The following is a 22,593-nucleotide window of genomic DNA, read 5'->3' on the forward strand; positions in this document are numbered from 1 at the left end:
TTTTATGAAAAAAGAATGGAGGAACATAGGTGTATAGATAAATCAAAGACAGCAATCAACGGACGACAGTCAAATTTTTGGAAGAATAAGAAAAATGCAAGTCAATTTGATTTCGCACGATTCGTTGACTTACGCCAGTTTCTCTCATTGATATTTTCATTGTGTAGACGGTCCTCTACAACCGGAGCCACAAATATCGTGGCGTCATTCATGAAAGTTCATTCATAAGCACATTTAAGAAACGTCGATGCTCGATGTCGAGACGCGGAGTCTGCCGGCTATATTTTTTCTCTTTCCTCTTTCTCTTTTTCTTACTCCCTCTTCTGGCATCGTTCGTGGTTTCGTTGGATTTTCTGTAATATTATCGTGAATTTCTGGGTGGAGACTAAGCTCGATGACGTAATAAGAATCGCGTACGTCCTGTCAGGAAAAGGAGAAACGCGGGGATGACGATGACGACGATGGTGGTGGTTTGTGGTATTGGTAGTAACGGTGGTGGTGGTGGTGGTGGTGGTGGTGTTGGCGGTGGTGGTGGTGGTGGTGGTGGTGGTGGTGGTGCAAGCATCGACAATGGTGGATAGGATTGTAGGAGAAATCTCTTGGTGGTACGGAAGAAGAACCAAGAAGGGGGTGAGAGCTCGCGCTCGGTATAAATGTAGCCCGCGCAAGCTCCACCAATCACTCGCCCTGTAACCTCCAAACTCCGCGCTACCAACAACCCCCTCCTTATTTTACCCAGTGAACGACGACCCGCCACCCTCGACAGAAACTCGTGCCTCGTGACAACCTCGTGGTGGTTGCCTCTTCTTACTTGAGAATCCTCAGAATAAGGAGATCTGCCACAAGATATTTCTTCGACTTTGAAGATTTCCAACGCAAGAATGTCGACGGTGAGGATTAAAATCCGACTCTCCGCTTGTTTCTTTTTCTTATTCTTTTCCTCTTCTTCTACTTTGTTTGTCGATCATTAGTTGATCATAAAAGTGACTGTTTCTTTCTTTTTTCTTTTACCTTTCTTATGTCAGTGCGTTTCGTGTTTCACGATTAAGAAGATTACTAAAGATTCTCTTCAATTTAAATCATATCGTAAAGTGATACACAGGAGAAAGTGACGAGCTTACTTTTTCTTTTTCTTTTTCTTTTTTTTTTTCCTTTACAATTAAATTTGTCTTTTTCCACTTTACAATTAAAGTAATTCTTTCTTCGTGCGATATCGAAAATTGAATCGTAAAAAGACAAATCGTAGCGTTTATATGTATTTTTTTTAAAAAATAAGAAAATCTTCTCGATATTGAGAAAACGAGAGTAGGTTGAAATTCGCTGAACAAGTTTTTCAACGACTACTACTTTGTAGATTATTATTCGGGCAGGAAGTTACATTCGGACGCAGTCCTTTATAACCCTTCGTTTCGTATCTCGAAAGAGCAATTGAAAACGCAAGCGTATTTAGCTACGTCAGAACTACTCGTAAAATTCACTTCGGAAAATGTGCTACGAAAATTGTTTAAACTTTCGCTCGTTCGTTTCCTCGTATACACGTCGATAACAAATCGTATTAAAGTCTGTAAAAAGTATCTACATGCCAAAAATATAATTAGAGTATTACTTGAGAAATGCAGGATACCCGTATTCGCGAATAAATTTCATTCAACGTAAGTACTTAAATGTTAGAACAAAAAACTTTGCACTTTTAACGAACTTTTGATGTAAAATCCTTTCTATTATTTATGATTATCACTATACAAAGAGAAAATACGAACGAGTATATACACAGATAGATAGCTACATCCAAGACACTGCGTCTACTTGTGCAGTTGCCAAATAAACTTTTGCTCTTCCAAAAATCTAGAAATGCTGAAAAGTATTTCATTTTCCTGCGTCCAATCGTACCTTATTACGTATTCGCGAATTTACGAAAATTGGATTAAATTTCATTTTGCGAGTTTAATCTATTCAAAATTGAACCAAAATAATTTTATCAACATTAGTTACAGAACCATAGAAATCACCTTATAAATATTTTATCCTTTGTAAAATTGTATTTAAATGAAGCGTTAATCTATTTGTAATTAAGTCGCGTAATATAATCAACCGAAGAGAAAACTTGTAAATGATAAACCGCGATAAAACACTAGAAATAAAGACTAAAGGATGGAAGAAGAAGAAAAAAACAATTTGGTAAAAAGGATACGTGATTTAAAAAGATTCTCGTGGATCAAGCTAATGAATTAGGATATTTACGGGATTAGACGAAAACGAGGCTAAACGCTTAACGCGAAGTAAAGAATCGAAGATCGCGGTCCACGACCTCGTCGATTGATCTTGATAAAATCGAAAAATAAGAGCCTTCGAATTTTGCGCGAAAGCAAAGAAAAGATTCAATGGCGACAGAGGGACGCAACGGAGCTCGAAGAAAAAGGAATCTTTTTATATGCCACGAGACAGAGAGTCGCCGCTACGTCCTACATCCGCGATAGAGAAACTGCGTTACGTTTCTATCTGTATCTCTATCTCTATTGTTATTACCGTCTCTCCCTTCTCCTTTTGTCGTATCGAAGAATATCGAATAAAATGCAAACCATCGACGTATCATCTTTTTGTTCGTTATCAATCATTGTAAATTCAACATCGTCAATACAAATGCTGATGAAATCTTATGAATTTTTGTATGGATCAAGAATACTCGTGTAGATTTCGTCAAACGTGACGGCAGTTTCTAAAATCAAAATCATTGTTCTATCATTTGTTTCGCTTAAAGGAAGCCCGGTATTATAAGAATCTCGAAAATGATGGAGAGGGTGAACGTTAAAGATTTCTATTATACGAACTTTAACCGGATATCACGAGTCAGCGGGGTAGAAACGTTTTTGCAGAAAATCGACTAAAATTTCCCTTCTATTATTTCTTTTCGCTTTCTAATCGTTTAACCATTTCTCATCTTACAATCTATTCGATATCTTTTTTCACCACTTCTCCGATTTCGGAAAAACCTTCGCGATTGAGTAAACGTGGCGTCATTCGTTCTTTGGCTAGTCCACTATCGATTCCAAAAACTGTTCGATGATCTATCTATTTTAATAGATTTCGCTTTGTGAACATAGTTTACTATCTTTCTTCACAAACATCGGCTAAAAGTTTCGGTTAAGAGTTTATCATGGCTTTGTAAATTGATATCAAAATCTATATCATAGAGTCCTATCCTAGATAATTTCATCGTCGCTTCTCCATTTCATTTTCGCAAAATACAAATTAGCGATTAATTAATAAAATATGAAATCGATATTACGTCAAAGCTATTTAATCAAAGTACGAAGGTGATACGTACAACGAAACTCATCGTGTATCGCGAATCGACGCGTTTCGCGCTCAAAGGTTTATTGATTAATCTTGCTAATAACGTGACCCCATGGTGTTACTTTATACGAAGCTTGTACGTGGCCGCATAATTAGATCGTAAATCGTCATCTTGGCATCTTACACGCATTGCTTGATGTAAAAATCCAGAGAGAGAAAGAGAGGAACAGAGAGAGAGAGAGAGAGAGAGAGAGAGGGAGAGAGAGAGAGAGAGAGTATTGCTATGATCTTAACGCAATGTTTCTAATGTTACGTTGTAGTTGTACGATGCTTCATAAAATGTAAATATTTCATAACTAAGAAAGAACGCGTTATACTCGGTATATTCGTAAATATTTCGAAGATTAATACTTATTTTTCATTAAGCATATTGTCGACGCTAACGACCGAAATGGTTATACATAAACTCGTATTTATAAACAAGATACTTTCGCCGTGATGCTTTTCAGAAGAACGAATGATTGAATGATTTCCAAACGATATTTATAAAAACAAAAACAAATATTCTATGTGAATAGATCGCTTTTCTTTTCTCTCATTATTTCTTTTTATTATCAATTCCACGAATCCATCGATTTTCTCTCCATTTACGATGAGTTTCGAAAAACTTCGATATCGTTTTCAGTGAATCAGCACAAAAACTCGTTCAGAAATATTTCGGTATATTGATGCAAATAACCATTAATTTTCTTTTTAATAAACCTTCACATCGATGATCACTCGCAAATAATTGTGTAAATCGTCAAAATACATCCATCTATGAAAAGGAGACGCTGCAATTGTTGCGGCTACCAGCGGCCTTTTTCAAGCTACACCACCAATCCATTTGTATAATTTCCGCAATTTCGATTGCCGCTAATTAACTAAATTCAGTCAGCTGCGACATTCGCGTAAACACCTACTCTCTCTCTCTCTCTCTCTCTCTCTCTCTCTTTCTCTCTCTCTTTCTCTCTTTAACATGTGTGCGTGTGTGGGTCCTTTGATAAAATTTCAATCGACGAGCGAATCCACGGCTGAGGCAAACTAATGATCCGCAATAAAATCCTTAGAAAATTTTATCCAAATATATTAAATCTTATTTTAAATCATCGTTCAAGTAAGACTGATTAAACTCGTCAAAATGGACAAGTTTATTGATTTAACGATACGAGAACGTACGATTAAGAAGATTGCGTTAATATCATTAAAATCTCTCTCTCTCTCCCACACTTTCTCAACGTTATTATATATTTGATATATAAATATATACATACATACATACATACATACATACATACATACATACATACATACATACATACATACATACATACATATATATGATTTTGCTTGAATATTCTACTTTATTAAATGCGGTATAAAATGAAAAGGGAAGAACGATCGATGCCGAGGCAAAGTTTCTTTCGTGATCTCGCTATATTTTTTTACCCCTCTGCGAGTAAGTAATCTTTGTGGAGGTAACAATTCGGTGAATTCGTATTTGCTCATCGCTTATTGCTACTTGTTAACTGATAAAGATCGACGCATTTATCCGTCGAAGAAAAATGCTTACCATTGAATATCGATTACCATAAAAATCAATTAAATTTTTAAGTGTTCCTTCGTGAGTGATGAGATTGTTTTGGAGATTTTAAATATTTGAAAATCCAGACGCGAAGATCATACAAACACGCAGAATAATGAAAGACGTAAGTATTCTCGTTGGTAGATATTCTTACTTATTATAGGATAAATAACGATAAACAAGGATAAAGACGAAATGAACCGAGGAAAAGAAAGTTATCGGTCGCATATTCGAAAAAGGCATCACGCGAGACTCTTTTATGAGGTGTACGCTACGTGATCGGTGCGTCAATCCCTTCGATAGTTACTCACAATTTACCATCCCATTTTGAAGAGTAAAGACGAGAATTCTAATGTCTTTTTCTAATAATTCGAGTATCGAGTAAAATAACGAAAACAAAATCGTTGTACGATTTATAAGAACATCGATCTCTTCTTCCGATTAGTATTCGATATAACAAATAAAGATTATTCATTTCGACGATCTTCGAGAATCTTTCGACGTATGTCCATCTTTTCGTTCTCTTTTTTATTCCAAATGTGGTGTATGTACTTATCATGTGTCGTAGTTTTACTGCTATAACTCGACAAATATTGTAGAAAAAATATGAGAAATGTGTGGTGCACGCTCGATAGAAACATCTTCTATCGTAAGATCCTATTATTTTCAAGAGAAATGTTGGACAACATATATCCAGTTATAGGAGCAAATTATTTTCTTTTCCTTTTATACTTTTTCTCTTATGTGAAAGAAACAACACTGTTTTTCGTCAATTCCCGTCGTACTCGTTACTGAAACTAACAAGAGAAACTATATTTGAAGCGACCAAAGAGATTTCTTTGTTTTAAATTGACGCATGTCCTAGAAAATATAAAAATATCGGACGCTTGTTTTCTCTTATATCAATACGATTCTTAATTTCATTAGTTATAATATAATTATTATATTTTCATTATATTACACATACAAAGTAAACATATATAGAGTTATATAATATAAAAGTTGCTAGTATTCGCATTATAATGCTTTTAAATGAATGAATCTAAATTTGTTATGTAACAATGAATGTTTCAGTTTAAGAATTTCTTTCGGCGATGCATTATCTTCATCCCTCTCTTCGCTTGCTGTGTACAAGCATGGTCGGACTACAGTTGGTTCGACGATGTGGATTGCGAGTAAGTACATACACTTGTTAATAATTATTAATTTACTTATATTTAATATGTAATAAAAATAAGGAACTATTATATGATAATGATATAATTTGAATATTGATTGTCATTTTGTAGAAAGTTTCCCTATCACCCTACTTGTCGAGGTCAGATGTTGAAGAAACGAATGAATACAATTGGAGTTTATAAAGAATGCGATGAATCCAAAAGGGATAGAAATTGTTTGAATGGCGAAATGAAATCACAGGAGACCAATCGACACTTCGTCTCGAATCCAAGATCTAAATTTTGGAAAAGCCTTCTCGAGAGCGTAAGTAACTGCTAAGTTTCACTTATTGTTAGATGAGTCTTTAGATGCAGATATTTGAATATTTTCCTTTTATTTAGGGAGTCAGTCTGGATACCATCTACGATATTTACGGTTCGGATTATGACAAACAATCGAGAAAAAGGAAGTATATCAACCAAAGAATACCGTTGATCGATGCGATCTTTCTATCAGACCTGACCAACTCGAACGACTATTAATTTGAAGAATACCGAAATAAATGTCATGTGTTAAGCGCAAATATCTCACAAATTTTAATTTTCTATAAATGCCTTACTCTTTTGCTCATATTTCATACATTGACTTTTAATCTTATTTACGTATTCAGATCTATGTACATTTATTTCCTCGTGTATATGCATGTGTAAATTTTGAAATTAAAAATACGTACTAATTTTCTTGAGAAATACATCGAAGAAGAAGAATTATTTCCTTTCGCCTTGTCTTTTCTGCTTTGCGAATATATTTGTACTATTTTTCGCTTGTGATATACATAAGTAACGTAGAACAACAATAGATCTTGTATCATCTATATTCGTTTGATATACTTAAGAAAATAAAAACCACGATTAAAAAAATATATTTATTATATTCTGTAAGATGTCAAAATCTCTCTATTTTCATCTACATATGATATGTGTGTGTTGAAAGTACGAGTATCTTGTACAAATAATGAAAATTTATTCCTCCAAGTAATAAAGATTAATGAAATATCGAATCATTGTATCATTTTCAATCTACTTACCGATATTTACTTCCTCTATAAACCATTTCTAAACTGTATAAGAAAACAAAGAAAAATTCAGTAAAAACGTGTGTGTGTATGTGTGTGTGTATATATATATATATATATATATATAGAATATACTTGCTAAACGCATGACTCCGTAGTCTCTATCGAAAGAATATGTGGTTATGTGTGTTTATATATTTCGCACGAATCTTATAACCACTGAAGTAATATTGTGTTCTTATTTAAAGTTATTATAAATAAAAGAAACGTTCATTTGATTCTTAACTACATAATTAAAGGAATTAGCTATTTAATATGAATAATTTAATAAAATCGATTATTAAAAAAGAGTGTAGAAATCATGCAGATTTAGTTTTGAGGTTATCTCGCAATATTAATTATAAATCAGGAATAATAAATAAAATGGTAAAATGCAAAGAAAAATTCAATTATGTGATTAATGTTCGGACATATGGTAATCAATTTATTAATGAAAGAAAACGGTGCAATGACCAAGACTTATATATGTACGACGATGTAAATTCAGATGGTCGAATTACGGAAAATCAATATGCTCGTCAATATCTTCAACATTCTATTCATTTCAATGAAACAATTGTACCAGACAGAAAAGTGGAAGTAATAGTTACAGACGAAGAAGCAAACAAATTATTAAACAAAAATTGGTCAACAGTTGATACCGTTGAAATAGTTTCTGCTCTCAGGATATTGTCACATAATATCATAAATAAAAGTGATGATGATGTTAATGAAATAAGATATGAATGTATCTTGGATGCTTTAAAGAAAAATATTGATAATCTTACAGATAATTTACTACAAGAAGTATTATTTAATTTATTACCATTTCAAAAATATTTACAAGATACAAAAAGCTTTAAAGATTTAATTAAATTGCTTGATAAGCATTGTGAAAAACAATATAAACAATGGTCTATTAATAAAATGTTTTTAATAGCTGATGCATTTTATTGTCTTGACGTATATAAAAATAGTAATTTTATATGGAAATTATTAAGAAAAATGAATTCGAAGCTGAACAAACTAACACCAAAAAATTTAGTACAACTTATGTTTCTTGTTAATATTAATCGTAAAACTCCATTAAATATGTATGAAGTAGAAGTCATTTTAGAAGAACATTTAAATGATCTTTCTATAAATGAATTAGGTATAATAGCAATGGGATTTTTTAAAAGTAAGACAAAAATTATAAATCCCAAACTTATAAAAGCAATCATAAATCGTTTAATTTGTGAAATAAACAAAGCAGATGATATTACCATATCAGCTTTATTAAAACTGATACGGTAATGATTTATTGATAATTAATATTATTAAGAAATATATATATATTACTATAATTAAGAAATATATATATATTACTAAATTTATATATGTATAATTAATAATAATAATAAAATAATTGTATGTATCACTTACAGGTATAGCATGAAATATGACGAAATGATTAACTTCAAAATGTTACTAGATAGCATTATACCAATTCTTCCAAAACTCAATTTACAATGTTTAATGCATATAATACATGTTTATGCTAAAGTACATATGTACATGAAGCCATTACTGGATACAGTTATAACAAGGTAATTCTAAATATGTTTAATACGAATTAAAAATAATAAACATATATTTTTCTTAGAAAAATTTATAAATAAACCAATTTGTGAAGAATAATAAAACTTTCATGCAATTATTTAGGATGTATAATGAAATAAAGACTGCAAGATTAAAAGATATAGAGAAATTAACATATGCCTTAAATATATTCTCTGTTGACACTACACATCCTATATATGATAAAATAATTGAGGAAATTACTAGTCGTTTATCTAATGATAAGACAGAGATATTTAAGCAAGTACTTTTTAAAACTATACTTTTATCATTTATCAAAATTGGTTTTAAATGTAGACAAGCTTTAATGTTTCTTTTATAGATATCCATGGATGTATGTTAGTATATTACGATATTTAGCAATTAGAGGTGTATTTCCCCTCCATTTGATAAAATTAGCAATGGATCCATCTTTTATAAACTTAAGAACTGATGCTTATATACTTGGCTGGGAACATTCTTTATTAGAATATTATCTAAAGATAGAAAAACCAGAGTATACCGGTCCATTCCTTTCAGAAGGTATTCTTCTAACTTCAACAAAGGTATATATGTAAGTAATATATATTGAAAGATTACACTTTAATAATGTGTGCATTTTTAATAGCGACAATGGGAGATAATGCAAATGAACAGCAAATCCATGATAGACAAGATATTTACTGAAATTATATATGTCTTGAAGGTATGACTATATTTGTATTTAAATTAAAGAATTGATGTGTATAAATGATACAATAATATAATAATATATTAATATTAGGAAATCATTCTGAATGATATAAATTTGTATACTGGTAGAATATTACCTCATTCTGTAAAAAATCATGTTGTATTTGGTCTGGATGAAAAACAGAATTTTATCTCAGCTGAATCAATTTTATCAAAAATACCTGATATTAAGATCAAGAGAATAGATGATACATTTCCAAAAAACGTAAAATGGATAGTACTTGTCGTAGTACATTATAAACATACAATTAGAGAAACTAATGAACCAACAGGTATTATAGTAGCAAAATTAAGGCAACTAAAACATATTGGATACACACCTATTCTAGTAAGTTTAATATTATTATATTGATACAAATCGTTAATTTTAATATAAAATAAAATTTGTGAATTATATTTTAGATAACAGGTAATGATTGGTTAAAACATTCAAATATAAGAGAGAAAAAGGATTATTTACTACATCTCATAAAAAATACGTAATATTTCTTCTATTTTTAACTTAACTTTATAAAAACTTGAGTTCGTTAAAAAATTAATATTACATTCGCAATGTTACACTTAATAATATATGTATTATATGTAATCTATTCTTTAATATAGTATTCATTTACTATAAACTCGATCGAATTCCTGTTCTATTTTTTACACATATATATGAAACATAATATATTATAAAAGAAACCATATATCACAGACATACTTTTTCAAGTATAAATTACATTTTTTCAAGTGTAATCTTTTCTAAACATCATCATTCCTACGATCTCTAAAATTATAGAAAGTAATTTACATTAATAGATAGTAAAAAACTTCAAACAGAATAAATTTAATTCTTTGAAATAAAAACAAATAACCACCTATTTTTTCCAAAAATATATGATTTCAAGACCATGATATTTCATTTCTGTATTATTGACATTTTAAAAAATTTCAATCCAGTATTTTCTAACGATTTTATTTATCTATACTGGTATTACTTTGCATCATAGATTTTCTGTAAATTACAAAACTTTCGAAATTTGGTACTATATACATATTTTATATAAGCCTCTGCTAAGTGATTACCACTAATTTCGACTAAATATTTTAGAGAATAAAATTGACTATAAAAAATATTTTCACCATTTATAAAATATGTTAATTCAATTAAAACAATTTCTGCCTAAGACATTTTTCCTAATGCATAAAAGCATTAAGTAATTAAATAGTACACTCTGTATATTATCATTATTCTTCATTTGTCCTTTTTTATATCTTAATATAGTAATACATATATACATCAACAAATAGGAATGATATAAAAGAAAGTTAATTATTAACAAATCCGTGTATTAGTTTTTTACTATATTCATAAGTTATAAATAACATTGCAGTCGCTGGTATTGTTCTTATTAAAGTTGGTTTTAAACCATTGTACAATGCCCCAATTCCTTCCTGTTCTATGATATCTTTCATGACCACTAAAGCAGGTGTTTTTAGATTTTGTACCTTCAAAAATGATAACGAAAGATTAATAAAAATATCAAAATTATTAAATATTATTGGAATGAATCATTGAATAAATCAAAAGATATTACTGACTTGTATTCTACTTTTAACTACATCTGCTGGAAAAATTACAAGCCAGAGAACCGTACCACCCACAGCACCAGCTATCATTGTTTTCTGCCAACCAATATCATCTCTCTTTTGATTTGGTTTTGCTAAAAGCTCTCTTGTAACTTCATATCCACCAAAAAAGAAGAAATAGCCTGGCATTTCTCTGACTATGGTCGACGTTAGTCCCATAAATAAACCTCTTATACCTTGTTCTCTAAGAATATTTCTTGTCAACTCCCATGGTCCTATTCGTGTCTATACAATAATTAATATCCACAAAATAATATTTTAATAATATATTATAATATATATATATATATATATATATATATATATATATTCTGTATATGAAAAAGTATATGGATCGTTTTTCATTACCGTAATTTTGTTCGTTGTATTCATTTGATTTTGCATTTCGTGCATTGCTTGTAATTTACACTTTATAAGTTCTGTTGGGCATAATGTCAATGAAGAAAAGAATGCAGCAAAAAATCCAGCACATGCATTGCCTAGTGAACTGAGATCCTCAACTTTTTCTATACCTTTATATTATACGTATAAAGTTAGAAAACAAGATTGATTTACAATGAATAATATAACTATCTTCAAAAAAATATTTACCTAATATCTTGGAAACAACTTTTTGACATCCACCGTAAGCAGTGAATAATACTGAATTTTCAGCTACATTAGCTACAACAGCGGGCACAGTTCCTGCGTACAAACCTCTTATTATTCCATCTGTTTTTACCGTTTTTACAAAGCAGTTTATCATTCCTTTATATATAGATGGAAATGTTTGCATTTTTACTTTCACTGTATCCAATGGTTGACCGACATATACTAATGCTATTCCACCTATAAAAATGAAAAATTTTCATTGAAAAACTATTATCATGACTTCTTTTCATTATATCGATTGTCTAATATCGTTCTCTTATCAATTAAAAAATATTAAAGAGATGATTATTTGGAAACAAACTTGAAGAATTGCAAGTCACGAGATGACGAGATATCACTTTATAAATAACGATTGTACAAAAGACTTAAACTGACATTCTTTGATAGAAAGAATCAGAAATAAAAATATAAGACACGATAATGACTCAATATTTGGAATTTATTATTATAAATTTACCGAGTGAACCAGCGACAAAATCGATGAATCCATCCTTTAAATTGCTCATATAATCTTGTTTTTTTTCTACGGATTCAAGCGTCATTTTTAAGTTTTATGAATACTATATTTATATACACGATAAGAATGGAAGTACAAATACGATAAACACGTGCTTGAACAACATTCGAAACTTTGATTGAAATGAGCCTTCCAATCTGTGGCTTTGGCCGTAAATATAAACGCATGCGCATTACGAGATCTATAGGTTACATTATGATCCAGTTAGGGATCGAGTGCTTGATAACAGCGGCATTCGTAGTCTTTATCACAAATATAGAATCTGTAGCAGATAAGCTCACATAAATAAAATTCGACATCAGATTTTGCATTTGATCGAAATAAAGAATCCGTTAAATTGTCGCCGTTAAATATTTTCTCTAAAATATTTAACTCTTTTTATTCGTTATTTACAAAATTAAGTTTTTTATAAAATGCTCTTAATTTATCCATTTTCCGAAACGATTTTTTTCCGAATCGAAAAAAAAAAAATTTGATTATTTGGATGTAAATGTTCGACTCAGGAAGAATGAATTATTCTAACATAATACCGATCGCATATCATTATTGCTCGTTACTGTTGAACGAAATATCTTGATAATGTTGCTAAGTTACAGAAAGACGCAAAGAGAAACACCGATGTATGGTTACTATGGCAACGCAGAAATACCAAATAAAAAGCAATAAATCACTAAAACCTTCTAGACGCTTTCTTAACACGCGATAGTAGCAGCACATGTCAAATCCCTTTAAATTAGATAGAACGAAGGTACCGACCTTACGACAAGAAATTCACTTTTAATCTTGTTATCGTACTCGAAAGATCATCCTTTGGACGTTTACGTTTAAAATCGCGTGTAATGAAATATTCAAGAAAATAAGAGAACGAGAAAAAGAGAGACAGAGAGAGAGACAGAGAGAGAGAGAGGGAGAGAGAGAGAGAAAGCGAGCGCGCGCAAAAGAGAGAGAGAGAGAGAGAGGGAGAAGGAGAAAATAAGAAAAAGAAAAAGACTGAAGGAATCGGAATTACGATGGTCCATTGAGCAAAGTCCCTAAACGATGATCGTACTCTGCCTATTCCAGAGTGCACATATGTGTATGCATGACGTACGCGACAGTCGTATACTTCAAAAAGATGGATTTTCTCTCGTATCAGCTCGATTAAAAGATCTCACCGAAGGTTTACCTTCGTAAAGAGAAAGAACGAGTTCGCGTAGACTCGAACTCAGCGACGAGAGGAAACGTTAGGCGAATTGCAGATTCGATCGTTACTCAAAAAAGTGTGAAAGTGTGCGTCGCGATCGGATCTGCCATGATAGATCCGAACGCGTCTTCGCGGCGCCCGAAAATAGTCGAGAATCATTGGGAAAATGCGTGAATACTGTTATAAGGAGCGTTCCTTCGTGGTAAGTATGCTCCTTGGCGAAATCTTCGCATTTTCCTTAGTCCGAAGAATTAACTGACAAGGGATATCAATCCACTTAGCGGCTCGCTTCTCTTCCGAAAAGGCAGAGCCGTGCAAAGCGCTCGGGTTCTACCTGCGCCATTAGCGTTTAGGGCATGGTCGTCGTTCGTCCGTACCTTCCTGCACAATTGTCAAAATAACTGAAAAACATTACGAAAGATCGTACGGCCGCGTTTTTCTTACATTCGCTCTACTTCTCTCAATTCGATCGACGATGCAAAACGGTTTAATCAGTATGCGCTTCGATCGATAACGCTGTGTTATACAAAACTTTTTCCAACCGCTGTCTTGCAAGACGGTCGCGATGACTTTTCAAGTAAAGATTTATCCCTCTTTCTTCTTCATTCGTCTTTTATTCCTTCTTCTTCATTTTCTTCTATTACGAAAGCTTCTTTCGACTATATCGAATTCCGATCGACCTATCTTTTGCATTCAATTGGAGCTATATTAATTAATACTTCTATGAGTTCGTTATATTTACTATTTACAATATACGTTTCCCGTTCAATCTACGTTCAACGAGTTTTTTGATCGATCTTATTAAAAAATAACTTGAAATTAACTAACATGCCCTTCTGTTTAATTACGGATGATAACTTGAATTTTATGAAATAGCATGTGACATGTACCTTCCAATCGTTGCAAACTGTCATAACTTTATCATGTGTTTGCAGTAAAAGTCCGGATTGCAGAATGGTGGTAGATTGCTTGTCAATCCAAGGCTCAGCAGCTGCAGCAAGGAAGCAGGAGCGAAGGCTAGGTGGATCTGTTGGTGCAAAAATGCAATCAAATGCCCTTAATAGCGGGGGTGGAGGTGGAGGTGGAATGACACCAAAAGAACTTTCAGATAACGATGACCTAGCTACTTCCCTCGTGCTAGATCCATATTTAGGATTTACCACTCACAAAATGAATATAAGGTATATTATATAAATTAAACGAAGTTAATTAAATTTAATTTTTTTAATTTGATTTTATTCTACTAGATGTTTTATTGTTTACTTTCGATTTTATATATTTTTTTAATTGTAGATACAGGCCACCTAAAGCAAATAAGGAAGACTTGCGCAAAATTATTTGTGAATTTATCCAAACTCAAAATTACGAAAAGGCATATAAAAAACTTATGGGTGGGGATTGGGGGGCAAGACTTCCACACACTAAATCTAAACAGCAACAGATCAATTTGGAAAAACATGTGAGTAATGTTCAAAAGAATTTTCCTGTTATACTTGATAAGAATTTCAGAAACGTTACAAATTATTTTTCATAGATTTATCGGTATTTGAGAGTTTTCGATAAGGATTCTGGATTTGCCATCGAACCGTGTTATAGATATAGTTTAGAAGAGCAAAAAGGAGCAAAAATATGTGCTACTCGTAAATGGTTAAAGCATGAAAAAATATCTTGTCTTGTTGGTTGTATCGCAGAACTTAGTGAAAAGGTTTGTTGGAGTGCGTCAAATTGAGAACAAATTATGTATATCCGAACAAACTATAATATTTCTTTTCTCATATAGGAAGAAGCTGCTCTGCTCCACCCGGGAAAAAATGATTTTTCAGTGATGTACAGTTGCAGAAAAAATTGCGCACAATTGTGGTTAGGTCCTGCTGCATATATAAATCATGATTGCAGAGCCAATTGCAAAGTTAATAAATATATATTTGTCATATTTAATGAGATTTATTTTGCAATGCCTTATGTATGAAATACATTTATGTACTTTTTGATATTCTTAGTTTGTAGCCACTGGTCGAGATACTGCGTGCGTCAAGGTATTACGAGATATCGAAATAGGTGAGGAAATAACTTGTTTCTACGCGGAAGATTTCTTTGGAGATGGAAATTGTTATTGCGAATGTGAAACGTGCGAAAGAAGAGGAACTGGAGCATTTGCCAGCCAGAAACCTGGAGAAGAACTTTCTTCTGGTAGTTCAAACACAAAGTGTTTTGCAAGAATCTTATATCACTTGTCATAAAAATCTTGAAACATTTTAGGATACCGCTTGAGAGAAACAGATAACCGCATCAATAGAACAAAACATCGACAGCAACCATTGGGTAGAAACAAACAACAAGCTGATGGTGCTTTAACTGAAAAAAATGCAGTCCTTGTTGACAATGCAGCTATTGCACCGCAATCTCTTAGTATGAAGGAATTGCGACGCAAAGGACTTACAAAGTATGACGCGGAACTTTTGATTGCGCAAGGCTGTAGATTTTCAGATATTGCTCAACAGCAGTCGTCAATAAATAATGGAGAAAATGTCTTGCAAACTTCTCGACCTCATCCTTATACCAGTACTAATTCTGTGACAAGAAATCTTAGGAACAAAGTTCAACACAACAAATGCGAAAATAACAGCAATGAAAGAAATGTAAAAACTGGTCAAAGTCTTAGAGCTTCCAGGTAATATCCAATTAAACTAAATATTTTATTTCATACCATCTTGTTTGTCCTGTTTAAATTGATTTTATATGTATTCATATACAGGCTTCAAAAGAGAACAGAGTCTAAGAGATCAAAGAATAATGAAAAAACTGAGTCCACTTGTTTGGATGTACCTATAGAAAAAACTTCTACAGAATCAAGTGATCATAAAGAAGAACTGGATAGAACAATAGTAGATAAAGAAACCGTATATTCGAGAGTGCCGAAACATCATGTTCATAATACATCATCTTCGTCTCCGAATTTTGAGACTGATCTTCGAAATTCAATTCGCAATGCGTCAAAGCAATTAACTTCCTCTGCCTTTCAGAAAGAATGTTCTGTTAGATTAATTGTTGGAAATACGAGACATACGAATGACGATAACGTAGAAGAGAAAGAAATACCTAAGCTTGCGGTAGAAGTTGATCCAAATATTATAAATAATATTGACACTTTCAGTTATAAAAAAAGACATTATAGTACAAATTCCTGTGATTCAGTTCAAGTAAGTTCCACATCCCTGCCTCATGTTGATCATATAAGTGCCACAAATAATCATGAACCAGCTTTACAAAATACAAATACATCTAACACTTTTTGCTGCACTTTAGCGAATACGCAAAATGTTAATGAAAAAGGCAACCTCTGTGAAACATCTGAAAAAATATCTAATAATTGTATTAATAAGTTAACAAAATGTTCCAAATCAGTGTTAGTAGATGATGTGAAAGATGATAGTAATGTTGTATATAATGAATTTCCTCAGGAGCTCAATTGTTATAATTCAGCGATATATAGAAAAATTCCTCGGAATACTGATTTTCGAGAATCCAATAGAACACCTTCTATTCCGTGTGAAATCAGATCTGATGATGAGTGTCACAAAATGGATACTGCAAGTATAATAATAGTGGATAAATGTGATAGAGTGAAAGAAAAGGTGGAAAATCTTGTGAGTGATCCAGCGAATACTTCTGTTACTGTTGGATTTTGTGAACTTGATACTGTTAAAGATACTACCAATATAAAGAGTGATTGTGAAAGTGTTCAAATGTCTTGTAATGCAATTTTGGATCATACAAATGAGGTTGATCCAAAAGGCAATATGTATTTTAAAAATATTAAAAACAAAGTGGATATTAAACCTGAAGACTGTGAAATACCTGAAGTCAGTACAACAGACAGTGAATCTAAACTTCTAATGGCAAAAGAAATTAGCACAAACTTAAGTAGAATTGAAGAAAATGACTGCAATGCGAGTGTTAATGATACAAATTCTGAGGATAGTTGTAGTTTTACAATGAAAAGATCCACGCATCAACAGAAGGAGATAACAGACATGCCGCTAAAATCACGGAAGAGTCAGAAAAGTACAAAACGTTCTCCAAAATCTCGATTCAATGATATTGTAACTGTTTCACAATGTCGTACGGAAGATAGTGCAAATACAGTGGTAGCAAAGAATTGTGCTAAAACGGAAAAGGAAAAAAGTAGACTGACAAGGAGTCAAAGGAGGGATCAGCAAAGACCACAGACTTCTGAAATTGGAGTAGCGGATGATGATTCAGGCATACAGGGTGATATATATGAATTTAGTGAAAAGGAAAGTAACTTGGAGGATATTGGTATACCATCAATAATACGACGCGGTAAATGTGAAAATCGTCATATATCTGGAGTTTCGTCGCATTTACAAGAAGTACAGTGTAATAACGAATATAATAAAACTGATCCTCCGATATTGATGCCTGAAGAGCCATGGCCCCCATCTAGTAGTCTGAGTCATACGACAGAAACAGATATCAGTAGCCAATCAAGAGAAAACTCTGTTGATGTTGGTGAGAGTTTGAAAAGGTATGTTTTTCAGTTATGTCTTTTAATTTCAGACATTTTTTATTATATATATTATATATTTTTAATTAATATCCACATTATATATAAACAAAAATTGAAGTGTTATTTTTTCAGATTGACTGTTTGCAACAATGGTAGTATAGAAAAAAGATCAACGTTATCTGAGTGTCAATGGCAGACTGATAGTAGTAATTGTCGAGTTTGTCCTACAACTCCTGAAAGAACTGGTGGTAGATTAAAACTTACATTACGTATGAAACGTTCTCCAGTTTTAGATGATATTGTAGAATCAGGTACTAGTCTAAGTGAAGACAGTTATGAGCCTGAATACGAAGTATTACGCGTTGAAGGAGTGGAAAGAAGTAAACGTCGGAAGAAACATAAAACTCGGGATCGAGAAAGACGGCACAAGAAACGCGAGTTAAATCTTGATCCGCCTCCGCCACCTATGAAAAGATTAAGATTAATTTTTGGAAATGAAACACACACTATTGATCTGCCACATTCTTAACAGCTATAAAATTCATTGTGTATACACTATCATTGATTATACAGACTATTATTATGATTATAATTACGCACGAAAGTTTAAGCCTCCTTGTCCTTTAAGACTTAATGACTATTGTTTACGATTTATTATTAACAAAGGAGAAAATGATCTATTAGTATTGTCACAATTATACCCATATTTCCAATTTTCCTTAACTCCCTAATTTATTCCTTGTTCTTTTAAATTAAAATGTACTTATTCCTATAACAACGAATAGCTAAAGGCCTAGTAATGTTCTCCAGATATGGTTATAAATTGAACAAGATATGATGTTGTTTTTATATAAACAAAAGAAATATCTATAAATTCCATATGTGAAAAAAAAATTGGCAAATTATATCAGATCGTAAGATTAGTCCATAATACATAGATATTGGTGCAAAATAGTTTCATATAAGTACATAAAGATATTACACAAATAAAATGACTTGCTAATAAAAGTGATCGTAATCTAGATAAAGCAATTTTTTTTTTTTTTTTTTTACTTCTATTATGTCGATTAGTAAACGAAATATTAATAGACATATATCTGAAAAACTTTACTCTCTTCCAACTTTGATGTTTTGTGATAAAACATTAAAAAAATATACATTTTAGTGGCAATTTGAAACATAAATTAATAAAATTAATGAATCAAATCGAAAAATTTTTCTCATGCAGAATTTATATAATATTAATTCTTTTTTAATGGTGAAAAACTGATTAAGTAGGACAAGGTATACTACACACTGTGTCTTTGTGTGTTACTGCAGGCAACACTGATAAAAAAGGAGGATCCATACACTTATACTATGTATAATAATTAATACTAAATAATTGAATTGGCTAAATAATAGCTAGTATGTAATAATTATTATTCCCAAATGCGTGATCGAATGTCATGATAACATTGTAAATAATACTTATATTATATATAAATATGTGTGTACGTTGGTGCCTATTGAAAACTATGTACACACATATTTGTGTGTAAAAAGAATTCATACTTGTATTCTGTATCTGGATGTACTACAATGCCTTGATACAAATTAATGTCAAAGAAAAGCATTGCACATACCAGGGTATACTGAATGCTATCATTAAAATTATTATGAAGAAGTATTACAAGAAAATTTAGTTAGTGACGCAGGCTATGAAATGCTTACTTGAATATCCAGATTCTTTTGATGATTACAAGCAGTCGTTATAATATACCTTTCGAATATTACATTTTCTGTTATATTTATCGGTATAACGTGACGTGATCACTTGAATTTATATGTTATAATCGAAATTGCTAACATAGCACTAATAGTAAAAGGCTGTTATGTTTATTGACAAATTACAGCCTATTTAAAACATTTTAAAATTCATTAAATAGCAAAAAAATTATGCACATACTTTTGGTGTGAGCATATGCTATTGTACATAAAATTGTAATGTTTTATTGAGATATTTACCAGATAAAGGTTCTTATTTCAATTATATTTTACGTGGTATAATGAATAAGTTTATTATCTAAATGGGCCGTTACTTGTAATATAAGTACTATTTGGATCTGTATTATATATGTTATTTAATAATTAGGTGTATATTTGCTTATTATTTAGGAACTAACGCTTATGGCAAATTATAAGGGGAATTACAAGTGACAGATTCTATATCACTGCAATTGCAATAAAAATATCTTCATAATAATAAATAACAAAGTAAGCAGCGATGACACCAACAGAAAAAATATTGAAAATTCCAACAAAAATATTTATGAGTTATAATTGCATAAAACTTGTTTCAGTTCGCATGTAATATGATTTAGACAGTGCTTTTTTTTACTATAAATACTTATGAATTAACATAGTGACATATATATAAATAAATACAAAATAATATGACAGAAGTTAAACTCTAATAGTTAATATGTAAAAAATTATATCTATTTTTGTGCCTCTTTTCTGCATGGCTATGGTACAAAATGCAATGAAAACAAGCAATCATTAATATATTTTTATGTGTTTCGTATCAATAATTTTTGTGATAAAAGCAATGTAAATATTATCAAATAATACTAAATATTTTTCTTAGTTTTCTCTTTCTTTGGAGAATATTTAAGTCAACAAAATATGAGTATTGCCTCCTCGATATATTATTCCAATGTCTCATGAAAACAGGTAATGGGTACAATAGGACAACTTAACAATACATAATTAAAAGTAATTTTATAACAAATTATTTACCAACAAGTTCAATATTTTATTTACATGCAAGAATCAATGATTTACATGTAACTCTTATATTCTATAGATAGGCACTTATTAAATTATATAAAGTAGTGAATGAAATTAACAAAGAAGCATGTAAAATTGAAAAAGTAAACAAAATGGATTTTATCAGATTAAAGTTTTTACTTGTTAAGATCCTTTTCTTTTTTTCTAAAATTGAAAAGTACATAAACAATGTTTACTTTATATTTATTTCAATACTCTGTGAATTTTATAGAATTTTATTAAAATTTTTTATATAATAACGTTAATCGTTATATGCATTGATTATCTCAAATATAATCTAAACGTAACGGCCCATTTTGTCTAAGCTTCGATGATGAAAGAAAAAGACTCATATGACAATAGAAGATTATAAAATTGTGGTTCTTCATGTAGTTTGAATAACGTATTTTCGATGGATTTGCACGATGAAGAAAATACTACGTCCATATTTTGAATGCGTTAAAATATGTATTATCGAACAAGAAAATTGAGAAGAAATGATACGTGCGAGTAAATTTTCAAAATTAAACCTATCTCATAACTATTAAACCCATAAATATGTAGCTTTCATTGTCGGCAGAATTTACATCACTGCCACTAAAAAAATTCTTTTTTAGCACATACGAGACTGCGGAGTGCAATGTCGTTATAATTATTATAATAATTATAGACGAGTTTTACGTATGACATTAGGGGAAAAAAATATTCTTGAATATTCATCGGAGTAATTCAACATATTTTCATCTTCATCTGTACATTATAATTGTATTGTTGTCTTTGTTGAGCAATTCGACAAATGATTTATGAAAAAAAATATATATATAAAATGTATATTATCACATTATTATTTTCTATGATTTAAGATATAGTAATAAATCAATCACATAACGCAATATTTGCTCGATATTCCATACATAATAAACGTGTTTCTTTTCTTTCCTCTTTTTTCGACTCGATTCTTTGACTGGTATTTATTTCGCGTGTGCGTGTGTATACGAATCTGTTTTTCTTTGTGTACATGTATGTGTTATCTTTCTCTTTTTTCTTTTTTAGACGTATTCTTTTTTATAACCATTATATCGTTATTATTTGTATGATTTCACAAAAATCCAGACTAAACACGACCTATGTTTTTTTAAATGAGTTTGTATTTCGTAGGCGTTCATTTAATCGCTGGAATCTTTTCTTGTCTGGAACATATCTATTAGAGAAACGATTCACATAAAGACGTCTTACTTCTATTAACATTCGGCGAGTCCGTATATCAAATGCATATCTGCCATTTTATAGTTTGAATAATTCATTACCACAGTATCAACTACTTATTGTCAAATTGATGCTACAAGAACAAAGCGATATAAGTCCTAAAATACGTCTAACAAACAGTATAGCACAGTTTTACTGTATCGACTGCTTTCAGCGAGAGTACAACCAGTAATAATCTTAGTAAACAGATCGAAAAATAAAATATATATACAAACAGATCAACTTGGAAACAAGAACAAATAAGCGACATGTTTATATAAACTCTTCTCACTGTTTAGTATCCTTCGACTTATCCACCAATGAAATGGAACCCACGTATTACGAAAAATATAATTACAAAACTGAATGTTTATTTATTTTATTTATATCAAATGATGTATTAAATCATATATACTAAAATAATATAAAGACATATTTAAAACATATATATTATTTAGATAACTTAATAGCGTTACTGTTT

At 31.1% G+C, this 22,593-nt stretch overlaps 4 protein-coding genes across 7 annotated transcripts; 3 read left to right on the forward strand and 1 right to left on the reverse strand.

Moving 5' to 3' along the window:
- Positions 1–671: 671 nt before the first annotated feature.
- Positions 672–6,782, forward strand: LOC122629500. The gene is made up of 4 exons (XM_043812987.1): positions 672–890; positions 5,993–6,093; positions 6,208–6,400; positions 6,478–6,782. Exons 1-4 carry the CDS (start codon positions 882–884, stop codon positions 6,616–6,618), a joined length of 444 nt encoding a protein of 147 aa, XP_043668922.1. The 5' UTR covers positions 672–881; the 3' UTR covers positions 6,619–6,782.
- A 535-nt stretch (positions 6,783–7,317) lies between these two features.
- On the forward strand, positions 7,318–10,162 carry LOC122629415 (FAST kinase domain-containing protein 5, mitochondrial). Of its 2 annotated transcripts, XM_043812800.1 has the most exons (7): positions 7,318–8,482; positions 8,618–8,779; positions 8,895–9,050; positions 9,133–9,355; positions 9,418–9,495; positions 9,574–9,870; positions 9,945–10,162. In XM_043812800.1, exons 1-7 carry the CDS (start codon positions 7,467–7,469, stop codon positions 10,023–10,025), a joined length of 2,013 nt encoding a protein of 670 aa, XP_043668735.1. In that variant the 5' UTR covers positions 7,318–7,466; the 3' UTR covers positions 10,026–10,162. The 2 variants fall into 2 exon arrangements, with proteins under 2 accessions (XP_043668735.1, XP_043668736.1); XM_043812801.1 differs by lacking the exon at positions 9,945–10,162 and having other exon boundaries at positions 9,612–9,796.
- LOC122629416 (mitochondrial ornithine transporter 1) lies at positions 9,979–12,705 on the reverse strand. Its single transcript, XM_043812802.1, has 5 exons — positions 12,283–12,705; positions 11,766–12,002; positions 11,523–11,686; positions 11,127–11,399; positions 9,979–11,033 (listed from the first exon to the last, which is right to left on the reverse strand). Exons 1-5 carry the CDS (start codon positions 12,365–12,367, stop codon positions 10,854–10,856), a joined length of 939 nt encoding a protein of 312 aa, XP_043668737.1. The 5' UTR covers positions 12,368–12,705; the 3' UTR covers positions 9,979–10,853.
- A 596-nt stretch (positions 12,706–13,301) lies between these two features.
- Positions 13,302–21,762, forward strand: LOC122629202 (histone-lysine N-methyltransferase Suv4-20-like). Of its 3 annotated transcripts, none has more exons than XM_043812340.1 (9): positions 13,302–13,727; positions 14,461–14,706; positions 14,819–14,984; positions 15,060–15,230; positions 15,306–15,434; positions 15,526–15,715; positions 15,785–16,196; positions 16,281–18,074; positions 18,175–18,299. In XM_043812340.1, the coding sequence occupies exons 2-9, from the start codon at positions 14,480–14,482 to the stop codon at positions 18,191–18,193; spliced, it is 3,108 nt and encodes a 1,035-aa protein (XP_043668275.1). In that variant the 5' UTR covers positions 13,302–13,727; positions 14,461–14,479; the 3' UTR covers positions 18,194–18,299. The 3 variants fall into 3 exon arrangements, with proteins under 3 accessions (XP_043668275.1, XP_043668272.1, XP_043668273.1); XM_043812337.1 differs by having other exon boundaries at positions 13,304–13,727; positions 18,189–21,762; XM_043812338.1 differs by lacking the exon at positions 13,302–13,727 and adding an exon at positions 13,757–14,102 and having other exon boundaries at positions 18,189–21,762.
- The last annotated feature ends 831 nt before the right edge of the window (positions 21,763–22,593 follow it).

The sequence above is a fragment of the Vespula pensylvanica genome, chromosome 5, assembly GCF_014466175.1.
Source record: "Vespula pensylvanica isolate Volc-1 chromosome 5, ASM1446617v1, whole genome shotgun sequence".
NCBI classification, from domain to species: Eukaryota; Metazoa; Arthropoda; class Insecta; order Hymenoptera; family Vespidae; genus Vespula; species Vespula pensylvanica.